This window comes from Talpa europaea (assembly GCF_964194135.1).
Source record: "Talpa europaea genome assembly, chromosome: 5".
Taxonomy (NCBI): Eukaryota; Metazoa; Chordata; class Mammalia; order Eulipotyphla; family Talpidae; genus Talpa; species Talpa europaea.
This window is the reverse complement of record NC_140071.1, coordinates 91,296,102-91,310,660: the sequence shown is the minus strand read 5'-3', so window position 1 is coordinate 91,310,660 and position 14,559 is coordinate 91,296,102. Positions and strand designations below refer to the sequence as shown.

Here is a 14,559-nt window from a genome sequence, read left to right as displayed (position 1 = left end):
AAGATCATCGTAACTGAGTGAATTTTCCAGTGGCATGTTTTCATAAGGCGTGCACCTGTGGAAGATTCTGTGAACACTCAGGTTAGCTTCTCTCACTCCACAGAACTCAATCTTCTGTTTTCTTCACATACAGCTCAACCAATATAGCAACTTTCTTACTAAAGATGTGCTGGCTATATCCCCACCTTCCCTTTCTTTCATCTCTAATATCTTAGTTCCTTGAATACTTTCCATTCCAAATTGTTTCCTCATTCTTGTGGAGCCCTGTCTGGAAGGGAGCTGTGACTGATCATTGTTGAGAATCCAAGGGACTAGAAGACTCTATATTCTTTAGGCCACCACATACCTCCTGGATCACAATTGGGTTAAGATTGGACTAGGCACAATCCTTCCCACTTTCACTTGGCGAGTAGCTCTATGCATTTTCCAGTGAATGCTTATATGGTCCTTTAGGAATTTCTACTCTTAGGCCCACGAGAGCCCCCTTTCTTTCCTGAAATACAGACAATACCATTGTGCAGTATTTGGGGGGCAGTAGGGATTCATCTCCCCAACTTGTATTTTAGAGTTTTGGAGGACAACTTGCCACCTAGTTTTGTTGCAAATGTTGTCCATGAATTTTGGACTTTGTGTCTAATTACTTTGATTCTATACAGGGATTTGCAGAAATGAGTTTTATGTTGCCACAATCTTCCTGGAAGCCACTGCTTTAGGTTTTTTGTCTCTTTATTTTAACCCTTGTTAAAATATGTTATTTTAGAAGAATCTTTTACAGATTACATAGGTCTCTCCCTATATGGTCAATAGACGAAAGCAAAATTTCTCTGGGAAGAAGCAGAATCCTGAGTTCTGGGAGTTTCCTGGGGCTCTGAAAAATCCCATTTTAATAGGATTCATGGCTTCTTTTCATTGATGAGAAAACTTATACCCAATTAAAAAAGAAAATTTCCCTAAAAAACAGTGGTAATTTGTCCAGGGATAGGCATACAGGGAAACAAATGGGATTTTTAGAAGCGTCAAGAAAAAAATGGAAGAGCAAAATAATTTCACATATTGTCTTAATTTGTTGGGGTCATGAGAGGTCTCAACTCCAAGGGGGTTTCGGATGTTTCACTGATCCCAGAGTTGATCAACCCCCTGAAGAGATGCTTTCTAGTAACTAAACCTTCTGTAGACTTCACATATTGCATAAACCATATGTTACTCAACTACTTCGTGGCCCCATCTGAGCAAGAGTCAGTATTTAAAGAAAATACCAGATGGTGTCACTAATATGTGGAATATAGAGAAACCAAACTAAGGGTCATACAAAGACAAGCTTAAGTACTAACCCTTGAAAGCTGACTATGGAACTGAAGCACTGAGGCAGGCTGGGAAGGGAGGGGAAGTTTGGGAAAGGAATAAGAACACAGGGAGAAATGATCACAATGGGGGCCTCCCTGGTGGTGCACGGAGTAAAGCAAAGCACTATGAAGCTATCAGCAGCCACTGCATCACGAGTTCGATTCTCGCTGGCCAGGGAGCAACCCACATGGTGCAGCACACCTCTCCTGTCTTGCCCACTGTTCTCCTCAGCAGTGTATTTCAGTCTGCCTGTTCTGTTCCCCATTCTATCTCTGGTAAATCCTCTTACCCTTCACACCCTTGCCTGTACCCCAGTTCTTGTATGCATAAATAAATAACTCTTTTAAAAAAAAAGAAAGAAAGAATCACAATGGACTATGGTAGTAGACTATGGGTGATTTGGTGGTGAGTGCACTACAGTGCTAGCCTAACATTACCTCAATTACAAATTAAGCCATCAATTGATTAATGGATTAATTTTTAAAAAGAACATTTAATAATACCATAATAATTCAAAAAATAACAAAATATCATTCTTGCATCCAGAATAATTAAAAGCAAGTTAAAAGTTTTTTTGTTCTTAAAGGAAACACCAATCTGACTGTACTATTATTGCATAAGAAGGTATGTTTATGGGATCTATTATTCTCTCTCTCATTCAATGCATATAAAATGTCCTCAGTTCTTTTCTTCCTCCAGCTCAACAAAACTTTCCCAAATAGATGCTATTCTGTTCTCATCTCCCTATGTCCCCCCAACCCTTACAAATTAATGGATTTACATATTTACATATTTATATCTATGCATAATTTTCTTCTCATTGATAAATGCATCATGACTTTTCTAACAACCCAATAGTTCAAGTTAAAGCAAAAATGATTGATATTTATGTTCACCTTATTATGGGTACATGAATATAATTAATACCTAAGAATAAAAATAATATTAAGAAAATCTTAAAGGAGTCAGGGAGTCCCAATTTCTAAAACTAATTGAGAAGCCTGTTCAATGATGGCAGTTGCTTTTTAAGGGTGAAAACCCAGCTTGTCAGTCAGTAAGGGATATGTGTGTATATATTTTTAAATTTCAACTATTATACCACAAAACCTGATAAATCCATTGAGTTTTTAAAAATAAATTACTCATTTAATAATAGGTCAATTTTTTTATCCTCTGAGTTATTTTTACTTACTGAAACTTCTAAGGTATTTGTTTTTGCTTCCTACTTTACAGTATACAGTAAAAATAAGCGAATCAAATGAGAACCATAGTATTTTCATCTGTGTTAGAAAATTGTTTTCTTTTGTAAAAATTCCTTTGTTTAAAATGTCCTGAAGCTTTGGTATTTCTTGTAGTGTGGATTACTAGCAATGAATTTCCTTAGTGTTTCTTTATCAGGTAGTGTTTTTATTTCTCCTTCACCATTGTAGCTTGGGTTTGTTGGAATTCTTATTGGATAGTCTTGCAAAATTTTGAAGATTTTATCCCATAGCTTCCATGGCCTCTGATGAGAAATCAATTGTTCATGATATTGGGGATCCCTTTTTCCTGTGCTGCTTCCCTCTTGCTGTTTCCAAAGTTCTCTGTCTTTGATTTAAGATAAACCATGATGAAACTAGGTGAATCCTTTTTGCATTTAACTTGCTTGGAATTTGCTGAACTTCTTGAATGTGTAAATTCATATTTTTCATCAAATTGGACACTTGAAATATTTGTTTAATTACTGGTTTTGTTTATTTCTATTTCCAGTCTGTTTGGGGGACTACTTTTATGCATATGCTACTGTGCTTGATGGTCCCTGCACCTCTGTTCATTTTTCTTCATTCCCTTCACTCCATAGTCCTCATATTGGACAACCTCAACTGGTTTATCTTCATGTATGCTCAGTCTTTTCCTGCCTGCTCAAATCCGTTGTTGATCCCCTCTATTAATTTTATTTTCATTTCAATGATTGTAGTTTTCAACTCCAGATATATACTTAGTTATTTTTATACTCTTTATTGATAGTTTCTATTTGGTGAGTCATTGTTTTCATTTTCCTTTTTTTAAGATATGATGTCCTAGAGTTATTAAAATATACTTATGATAGTTGATTTAAAGTCTTTATCCAAGGAGTATAATATGAACACCTCCTTAGATTCTGTATTTTCCTGTATATGGGCTATACTTTTTAATCTTTGAATGGCTAATAATTTTTGTTGAAAATTAAACATTTTAAAAAATATAATAATGTGGGAACTCTGGACCAGGTTCTCCTCTTCCCCAAGGTTTCTTGTTTCATTGTTTAGTGACTTTGAAGTCCATATTCTTTGCTCTGTGTGATCACTGAATTCTATGCATGGTTTGCTTAGTTGTCAGCTAATAATTGGACATAAATTTGTGACCTTCATCAAGTTACCTTTATAATGTAGTGTTACTAATAGTACTTTTAACAGATTTATTTTAAAACCCAACTAAATTAGCAGAAATAAATCACTTTTATAGTTCATAGTATAAAGTAATTGCTCAAGAAATGTTTGCCTCTCTTGTTATTATCATCATTAAAAATATAGTTTGACAATGCTAGTAATACTACTACTGAATGAATGATCGAATCCTCAAAACTGACATTTAAATTGAAAAATAAATCAAAACTGATTCACTATTTTGTTTTCTGTGGAATTCCAGGCACTGTCGTGGTCCAGCAGCTGATGTCAATGATGATTAGCAAACATGATCACCTCTTCCCCAAAGATACAGATGTGCAAGGCAAGCCACAAGATGGAACAAGCAACAACAACAATGAAATTCAGAAGAAAGCCACCATGGGTCAGCTACAGAACAAGGAGAACAATAATGCCAAGGACAGCCCTGGTCGGCAGTGCTCTTGGGACAAGTCTGAATCTCCCCAGAGAAGCAGCATGGATAATGGATCCCCCACAGCTCTATCAGGTGGCAAAGCAAACAGCCCAAGGAACAGCATTAACAAACTGGATGTCTCTCGGAGCCCCCCTCTCATGGTCAAAAAGAATCCGGCCTTCAATAAGGGAAGTGGGATAGTCACCAATGGCTCTTTCAGCAGCAGTAATGCAGAAGGTCTTGAGAAAACCCAAACCACTCCCAATGGGAGCTTACAAGCCAGAAGAACCTCTTCGCTGAAGGGGTCTGGTACGAAAATGGGAACCCACAGTGTACAGAATGGAACAGTGCGCATGGGCATTTTGAATAGTGACACCCTTGGGAACCCCGTGAATGGTCGCAGCATGAGCTGGCTGCCCAACGGCTATGTGACCCTGAGGGACAACAAGCAGAAAGAGCAGGTGGGAGAGTCAGGTCAGCACAACAGGCTCTCTACCTATGACAACGTCCATCAACAGTTCTCCATGATGAACCTTGATGACAAGCAGAGTGTGGACAGCGCCACCTGGTCCACCTCCTCCTGTGAAATCTCCCTCCCTGAGAACTCCAACTCCTGCCGCTCCTCCACCACCACCTGCCCAGAACAAGACTTTTATGGGGGGAATTTTGAGGACCCTGTTTTGGATGGGCCCCCTCAGGAAGACCTTTCCCACCCTGGGGACTATGAAAATAAAAGTGACCGGAGGAGTGTGGGAGGTCGAAGTAGTCGTGCCACCAGCAGCAGCGACAACAGTGAGACATTTGTTGGTAACAACACCGGCAACCACAGTGCCCTGCACAGCTTAGTTTCCAGCCTGAAACAGGAAATGACCAAACAGAAGATAGAGTATGAGTCCAGGATAAAGAGGTGAGGAAGTATGATTGCATCCCTACCATAGTGGGTACAGCAGCTTGCTACTGGGTTAACTCTCACATGGAAGGTTAGATATGCTAGCTCCAGAGTCAGGTCCTGAGTTCAAGTCCTCATTTCATCATTCGTGAACTGCAGGACTTCGGGAAAGTTCACTTCATGTCTGTGAACTGGGTTTTCTAATGTGGAAAATTTACATACTAATATTATGTACTTCGAAAACATGTAAGAAATCATTGAACATGGTCCTGGCACAGAATAGGTGCTCCATAATGCTGTGCTTTTGATATTAGAGTTTGTAGGTTAATGTTAGAGGGTTGGAGGAGAGATGTAAGGAGTGAATGGAGAATAAAGAGTTTGTTTTCACTGACAGGAAGAGGATGAAAAAAATGGAAGTCTCTTCTACTTTTCTCTTTCTTATTTTATCTTCTTCCTGTCAGTGAAAGAAAATAGATCTTTAATTTCACTCTTTCACTGTGGAATGCTGACAGAGTATCTGTTATCTGCCAGACGCAGTTCCAGGCCCTGAGGATTCAAGTGAATAAAAGAGAAAGTCGAGATTGGCACATGCTTCCATTCCACTGGAAGAGACAGAGACATAAGTAAAATAGATCCTATGCCAAGTGGAGAGAGAAGCAGGGAAAGGGATGTGTTTATGAGGGGCAATCTCAAGTTTGAGCCTTACCGGAGTCTAAAGAATATGCTGTGTGCATCTTTGGAGAGGAGCACATGGGACACCTCGAGATGAGATGGGAGAGGAGCAGAAATTTTTTTACTCTAAGATTGGAATTCTTGCAGGTTTTTGAAAATGCCATGCCATGACATATTCCTAGAGCAAGAGAAATGGAAGCTTAAATAGGGAATTAAGGGCCTCCCCTGGTGGCGCAGGGGGTTGAGTGCCACGCTAAGAAGCTGTCCTCAGCCTCTGCAGCGGTGGTTTGATCCCTGCCGGCGAGAATCTCATGGCACGGCAGACCTCTCCTGTCACGCCCACTGCTCCCCTCAGCAGTGTATTTTCGTCAGTCTGCCTGTTCTGTTCCCCGCTCTGTCTCTGGTGAATCCTATCACCTTCCCGTGCATCTGGCCTATACCCCGGTTCTTGTATAAATAAATAAAAATAAATAAATCTTTAAAAAAAAGGGAATAAAAAATATAATTTATAATGTTACAGTTATGCTAAAACCTAACTGATATCAGTTCACATCTTTTCATAAGATAACCAAGAAGTTTGCTTAGCAACTTCTCCAAGGAAGCAGCCCAAGTGAGGGCAGGGGCACTGGCTGAATGTCACATGTTCACATGCCCTGACTGTCAGATGTCCATGGACACAGAAATACAGACAATGGAGCACAGGACTCGCCATTTGTGCTGGGAGCTGAAAGTTGCCATGCCTGTTTTCACCATGGTCACAGAAGTTGCACAGTTGATTGCTTTTATGTTCATCTAGAATAGTGTTGGGAGAGGGCAAAAAAGAGAAAGCCCTGCACTCAGGAGCCCTCTAGTGAGCCAGGTCCTGATCAGACTCCTTGGTGGATCTCTCCTTATGTTGACTCCCAGGGACCTCATGGTTGGTTCTGTCAGCTTCTGTCCTCATCCAACTGCTTCCATGACACGACTCTGCACAGTTTCTATTTTATAGACAAAGTTGACTTTATCTTATCATTCATTTATCAAATTATAAGACCAAAAGACACATTATTTTCTAAAGGTAGGGTGAAGTAAATATTTAAAAAATTACTACTTATAGGTTAGACTGAAAAAATGCTTTCTTTGAAAAGAAAATTTCACTGAATGGAAACTTGGCTTGGACTTTTTTACATAATACTGAGTGACAGGGGCTTTAAATAAGAAAGAAATGGTGTCATCACCTTATAAGGTTATTCTTCTTTCTGAATATAGTTTTTGGAGAACTGGCTACTGAAACTCTTAATTACTGGTGATGAATTAGCACTTAGCAAGAGATAACACTTCAAAAATATTAATTAGTACAGGAAATAAGGGCCTCCCCTGTGGCGCAGCAGGTTTTGCTTAGTGCTGTGGAGCTGTCCACAGCCTCTGCAGCGTGGGTTGGATTCTCAGCTGGCCAGGGAGATTCCCACATGGCGAGGCAGACCTCTCCTGTCACGCCCGCTTCTCCCCTCAGCAGTGCTTTCAGTCTGTCTGCCTGTTCTGCTCCCTGTTCTGTCTCTGGTGAATCCTCTCACCCTCCCATGCCTCTGGCCTATACCCCAGCTATTGTATAAATAAAATAAAAAAATCTTTAAAAAAATAGGAAATAAGTTGCCATTCTGAATAGCTGTAGAAGAACATAGTCATTTTTGAATAGGTGATACATTTATGTTCTGAGATTTATACTACATACCAGAGACTTTGATAAAGTAATAGAACTTTCCAACAGTGTCGTCTCACTGGGCTTTCCACTGTAGCATTCTTATCTACCTGAAAGGCAAAGGGAGAGGTTACAATAAAGTAGAGCACATACTCAAGCTTCAGAAATACCAGAGATAGCAGTGCTAGATATTTTTGATTATTACTATTTAAAGTTATACATTTTCCTTTTGATTTTTTAAAAAAAAATATTTATTTATACAAGAGCTGGGGTACAGGCCAGCAGTGTAGGTGGTGAGAGGATTCACCAGAGACAGAGCGGGGAGCAGAATAGGCAGACGACTGAAAACACTGCTGAGGGGAGCAGCAGGCTTGACAGGAGAGGTCTGCTGTGCCATGTGGGTATTTCGCTGGCCGGCTGGGAATAGAACCCGTGCTGCAGAGGCTGCGGACAGCTTCACAGTGCTGCATTCAACCCGCTGTGCCACTGGGGAAGCCCCACCTCTTGATTCTTCTTTAACTCCATTCTGCAAGCATCAAATTTAGATAATGATTAGATAGATAGATAGATAGATAGATAGATAGATAGATAGATAGACAGATAGACAGACAGACAGTTGTTAATAAATAGACAGATGATAGGTGTTTTAATTTGTCTAATTATCAGTCACTGATTTTTTTTTACTTTTAAAACATTGAATTTTGTGTTCTTTTACCCCTTTAATAGTTTCTATATTCACTATAATTGTAGCAAGAGAAATTCATTTCTATAATGTCTATTTTTTGGTCTAGTAAAACTTATATTTTTATTATTTGTTTGAGATTCTTTTGGTAGTAGATCTGGTCTACTAATCAAATCAAATCTACTGTTCAAATCTTTTATATTTCTCTTAATTTTTATTAGATATATCTGTAATATCTGAGAAAGATAGCTTAAAATTTCCTAGTATTGTAGGAAATTTATCAAATTTTTCCTTAGAATTATGTTACATTTTACATTAAATAATGGGAGACTATACTAATAGGTGAATAAAGGTTCAGAATAATTTGTATCCCCCTGATTAATTAATGTTTTATCACTATGCTGTGATTTTCTTTGATTGTAATAAGTTTTTGCTAAGTAATTTTTTTCTTAATATATCACATTTATTTTGATTAGTAATTTCCTGCTCTATATATTTTTTCATTTTTTAACTTTCAAAGTTCATATTTCATTATTTGATCTGAGGACTTATTTAAATCTGGAATATTTTTATCCGTCACTTTTTGGCTTACTCATCCCATGCATTTTCCCAGTTTTCTCCTTCTACAATCCTTAGTAAGGTATGTTGAAACTTCTTAATCCATTCTTCATCTCTGTAAGTTTCTCTTCTGAATGTTAAATTTCCATCTTTTTCAAACTGTGACACATCCTGGGGAATTTTTTTCATACTTGTTTTCCAGTTTACTAATTCTTTCTTTGGCTGATTTAATTTAGTCACCTCCCCAAACCCATGAATCAGACTTTCTTTTGTCCATTTTCATAAAGACCATTGATTTTCCATTCTCTCTGTCCAATCATTTTCCACTTTTTCTTTCCTTATGCTTTGTGTAATATGCAACATGGAATATACCAAGTGGAAGCGGAATATACCAAGTGGAGCACTTAGTTCTAAATTTAAGGGTTTTTTTTTTTCTAGGTTCTGATACCTAAAAATACTTTATTTTACCTGGAATATGTGTTTTAAAAATACTTTTCTTAGACTGTTCTCCACCATTACTCTATATTTACAGTGATAGGGGATTACTTCTATATTCACTTTAGTCTGTTAGATCCCGGGAAGTTTAATAGAAGTGCCTGATATGTGCAAGTGGGGCATATTTTTTGAAAGGGATTGTCTTTCTTGGTATTTAAGCTTGAATTTGTTCTAAAATAAATAACTTGAGCAAAGAAAAGGGATGTATCATATAGTTATTCTGAGTGGCAAGCAGCATACTACCAGGTCATTACATTAAAAATGTGATCCTCTAATCAAAATAGACTTTTAAAGGGAGTATGGAATGCTGGAGACCAGCCCCAGTGAACAGGGTTGAGGAGAGGAACCGAAAGAACTTGGAAATAAAGAACTGACAGACACGAAGTAGAGTTTAAGAGAAGCGGGACCCAGGGAACACAAGGCCTCTCATTCCAAGCTCAAGCATCCCGAGTGCCTGGTGCAACTCATTTTTATTGATCAACCCTCCCCCCCCTTGTTAGTTACTAGACAATGAATCATTCTCTTAGTATTTAACCTTGTCCAGGCACACATTCACCACCAAGTTTCTGCATTATCGAATATATTCTATTCCCTTTCTAATCTTGCCTGTTTCTCAGGGTTAGCTTTGCTAACACACGAGACGACATCGAGGTCTGGGCATGGGCCAGTCTTCCAGCCCATGTTAACCAGTCACCCCACATTCTCTCTGTCTCAGCACCTCACGCCTTAGGGGTCTCCTACAATGGAACGTGAATGTTTTAAATAGTAATTGCTAACAAAAGGAGAACATTTTTGGGTATTGTTACCATTATCTGGATGAAGTAACAGCACATGGGATTCACTTATTTCAAAACAGAAAAACAAAAGACTTTAATTTCAAAATTGTTATTAAAATAATCATATTTCTAAGAGATACACACTCATTTTTTTTTTCAAATTTCAGTGGTGTGATAAATTTAAACATGCTCTAGGGACTAGCTCAGAATAGGATAAATTTAAAAGTCAGCTGTTACAAAGGTGGATCTTATGACAAACCTAGTGCTTCATACTCCTTTTTGAACAACAAATTATAGATTTGTGATTATAACTGAATAAATTATTGCTTTCAAAACTTAGTCATCATAAAGAAAACTACTTTAAAGGAAGTTGCCTGAAATTGTACAATTATCCAAATCCGGTATCAGTCTATACAAGTATGAATCTAAAGATTCTAAGATTCATAGCAGTGATAACTGCAGATGTCAGGCTACTTGTCCATTGTCACAAAATGCCAGTTGGATTATTTATTCAATACATGTAATATCTACCTTTTCTGTCAATGGAAGTGGCTACTCTCAAAAGATGGAACATTCTAGGTCTCCAGGGAGTCCTTTCTCAGCAATGGAGTTGATCTAATAATGATATTTTTACTACATTATTTTTCTTTTGATAGAAATCAAATATGGTTACCCTGGTTTCCTTTCAACTTTTTCAGACTTTCCCCCACGTAAAGTCAACTTTACACTTAATCATTCTGGGAAGTCCTGCTCCTGACACTGTGTGCTATGCGGCATTATCTCTGGCTTCTCTGTCCTGATGTCCATTCACTCTTTATCCAGTGACAACTAAGTGCTTCTAAGAGACACCTAGGGCTATTCTTGTTATAATAATAGTAAGGTGTCTGAGCAAAAAGTGAAAAAAAAAATCAACAAAATAACACCTTTTAAATCATTGAGCCTTGCTTTGATTATTTAAAAAGACTGGTTCCCATTTCATAAGTATTTCAGAGATAGAATTTAGAAAATATTTGTACTCCTCTTACATTTCAAGTGAAAAAAATAATATTATTTCTTCTTCTTTCCCCCACCCTTTGTAGCTTAGAACAGAGAAACTTGACTTTGGAAACAGAAATGATGACCCTCCATGATGAACTGGATCAAGAAAGGAAAAAGTTCACAATGATAGAAATCAAAATGCGAAATGCCGAGCGAGCAAAAGAAGATGCAGAGAAAAGGAATGACATGCTTCAGAAAGAAATGGAGCAGTTTTTTTCCACATTCGGGGAGCTGACGGTGGAACCCAGGAGAACCGAGCGAGGAAACACAATATGGATCCAATGAACCTCCATTCTCCCGTTGTCTCCAATAGATCTGGGAAGGACTCTGGGGTCCTGATGGGAATATTATGTGGGATCAGGTGGCTGGTCCCCTGCTGTACTGAGCTCTAACTGGTGAAAGAATATCATTTTCTGGCATTACCCATCCATATCTGCAATGTGTACCAAAGTTATATCATACCCCATAATGCTACTGTCAAGTGTTACAACTGGATATGTGTATATAGAGTAGCTTTAAAAGGTAAACTAAAAGGAGAAGCATAGCTCAAGAATTATTTTATTGCAAGTCTTGTATTTAAAATGTTAAATTGATACATTGTTGCAATTTAGCTTGCTTTCAAGCTTCACCCCTTGCACTTAACATAAGCTATTTTTGGCATTGTGTTATCATCAGCTTATTTTATAGATCAATATTTTTATTTCCCCTTTTGTTGAGGAAATGAAGATAAGCAGATATATAAATATATATAAATATATATAAGATGAGATATTAAAATCAAAAGAATACTTTGTGGCTGTTGCTGTTTGTGCCAATAGACCTTATCATGACCAAAAAGAGAAATGTAAATAATTTTATAAAATACAGTAGAACCACCAGGAGCCTTTGAACTGCTCTTTACATACTTTTCCTAACATGGCTCAGTTTTCTTTGTGAGTTGACTTGACATGGAAATTTGGGACTTTGTAAAAATGTCCCTTTCTCAAGTCCCCTTGTATGCCTTGCCAGTTCCGTGGATAAATTTCTCTTATGAAAGAAGCTCTAAATGTTAACGTTAAAGAAAAAAATAGAAACAGGTATTCCTTGAATTTTCTGCTCTTCTAAATTGAGTATCTTTAACTGCTCAGTGGTTATTAGAGAAGCTCTTCCTGCTGGTTGGAAGTTGGGAAATAATGCTTGTAAACAGTGTCCACTTGAACAGCTGGCTCCCCCTCAGTCCTCTTCCCTGCCCCATCAATTACTCTTAGGGACATCAACAGTGAAACAGTCTTTACTGTGTCTCTTTCAGTAAGAACTATGTGGCATGTAATATTTTTCTCTCACTCAGGCTAATTGTTCTGTTGTCATTTGTTGTCATCTGCACAAGGGTGGGCAGAGGTGGTGTGCAGCAGAGGAAGATGGTAAAGAGAAGTAGGAGACACGTTTGGAAGACAAACTATTTAACTTGTAAAATTTTCATTAGTGTTTCATTAGCCATCTTTTAAAATGTGAATGTCTGAACTTCCAATTATGACTGATTTGTGAATGTCTGTACTGGTAGCTTTCCAGAGAAACCCTGAGTTCTCTGGAAATAGTTTTGGAAGAACAACTCTTCACACTTCAAGGAGGCAAGGATTTTGAGAAGCTGGGTAAATAAATCTCACACTAGAACAAGAAGTCACAAAAGATTTAATCAGAAATAAAGATTACTTAAGTTGATGGGAGTTTTATTGTTTGAAGATTTATGTTCATGTGTGTTTATTTTTAAGGGGAGTACTTAGTAGTCTTTTACAGCATTGATTTTTGTAAATGTGCTGTTTTGTGTTATATCTTTCCACTGAAAAAGCAAATGTGGTCCTTTGGTATCAACCAACCATCTATATAGTAATAGTATCTTTATCATTAGTTCCTTTTTCTCTCTCATTCCTTTTCAACGAGACATTTCTCCCTGGATATCTTTTAGGAAATTCAAATTGTGCAAAATTGAACTCAAAATTTCTCTCCATATGCCTTTAATTCACTTTCCAGCTGGTATCTTAGTGAAAACTTTAGACTGATTCAAGCAGCTGTATGATTAAAAGAAAAGACCACCAAACTGCCTGTGTACAAATTTTTGACCATTTAGTAGCAGTTTCTGATCCTTCCATACGTCATTTTTTTCATCTGTAGAATGAGGTTAATAAAGCTACTACGCCCGTTGACTTATTTGGTTTCAATGAGTTAACTTGTGTTCAAGATGAGTCCAGCACCTAGTACATGGGAAGACATGCATGTGAATACTCTGCTTTGCTGTCTTCACTATTAAATTCACCCAACAACTACTGTCCACTTTTCCAACCCTCACCATTTTAATCTGCTCCTTTTGATCAGTATCACTTCATCTTTTGACGAAAGTCTTACCTAGCCCCTTTTACTCCAGTTATCTCTCCTTTCACCTTTTGCAGGCTGCCCTTTTTAAGACATCCACCTCACTGTATATTGGTCTTGCTAATAGCATAGAACTCTCACTTGCGCACACAATAATGTGTGGCCTACAGATGTGAGATGCTGACCTATAGTTTTACTCTCCTATCTTACCACTTCCCGCCCTCGCCATCGCTGCCATGCCTCTGGAACTGTCCTCCTTCTATTGCTGTGTTCATTTTGACTGCCTGACTTCTGGCACACTCCAACCCTCTTTTCTGAGTACTAAATCTAATGCCATCTCCCCTATGAAGTTTTGCAGGTTCTGAAGTCTCTTTTAGACTTTTCCACAAATTATGAGCACACAAGAAAAAAAATTGCTTTCAAATATTGGTTTCACTAGTCAAAGTACATACCTGTGTATTCTTTAATTAAGATTTAAAATAGAATTGCTTATGAAATCAGGCCAACTTGAAGTATAGATTTTACATGTAATTTCATTATGAATAGGCTAACAACCCTAAATAGTATTTGAATAATATCATTCCTATATAATTTTATTATTCACAATCTGAGATCTGTAAAAAACTATGTTATACCCAGTTAGGATAGTTTAGATCACTGATATAATTCTCTCACCTTGGAAAGTGAAGAAAGTATTAAAGAACATCATGGCAGACACAGTCCAAGTGTTCCTACATTGTAAATTATACTTGCTTAGGGGTACATCATAGAAAAGAATATGCATGAGCGTTTAGAATCAGAAATCTGGATGATCATCTCAGCTCTGCCACTTTATGTAGTTGTATGAATTCAAAAAAAGTCACAAAATGTTTATAAACCTTAATTTGGTTTGTTTGTTTGTAAAATAAGATAATATCCTTGTTCCTCATTAGATTTTTTTTTTTTTGAGAAGGGGAAAAAAGACAAATGAAGTCATTATCACAGTATCTGGCATCTAGTAAGTACACAGTAAATGCTAGCTGTCAGCCCTCAAATTGCTTCTAGTAAAGGGTGTTCCAGCTTCCAGAAAATGTAATGGGTTTCTGGCTTTAGAAATTTCACCAGCATTGAAAAAGCAGCATGATCTCTAGTAGAAGGTATAATTATTTCCCTGTCCTGGGGACTCTAGTTTTATCTCTGCCCAGATAATCTGCCAGAGACTGATAGCAAGGAAGGGACAACCCAAAGCATCCTTACTAAACTG

The 14,559-nt window shown here is 37.7% G+C and overlaps 1 protein-coding gene across 2 annotated transcripts in view; it reads left to right on the top strand.

The window, feature by feature from the left end:
- The window catches only part of ARHGAP24 (Rho GTPase activating protein 24), a gene marked incomplete at both ends in the record, with an annotated part of 412,724 nt that extends 401,469 nt beyond the window's left edge, over positions 1–11,255 (top strand). For both annotated transcript variants that reach the window (XM_084233664.1, XM_084233663.1), the window contains 2 exons: positions 4,012–5,089; positions 11,012–11,255. In XM_084233664.1, coding sequence (XP_084089790.1) covers positions 4,012–5,089; positions 11,012–11,255 — 1,322 coding nt within the window. The remainder of the gene's footprint in view (positions 1–4,011; positions 5,090–11,011) is intronic.
- Between the last annotated feature and the right edge of the window lie 3,304 nt (positions 11,256–14,559).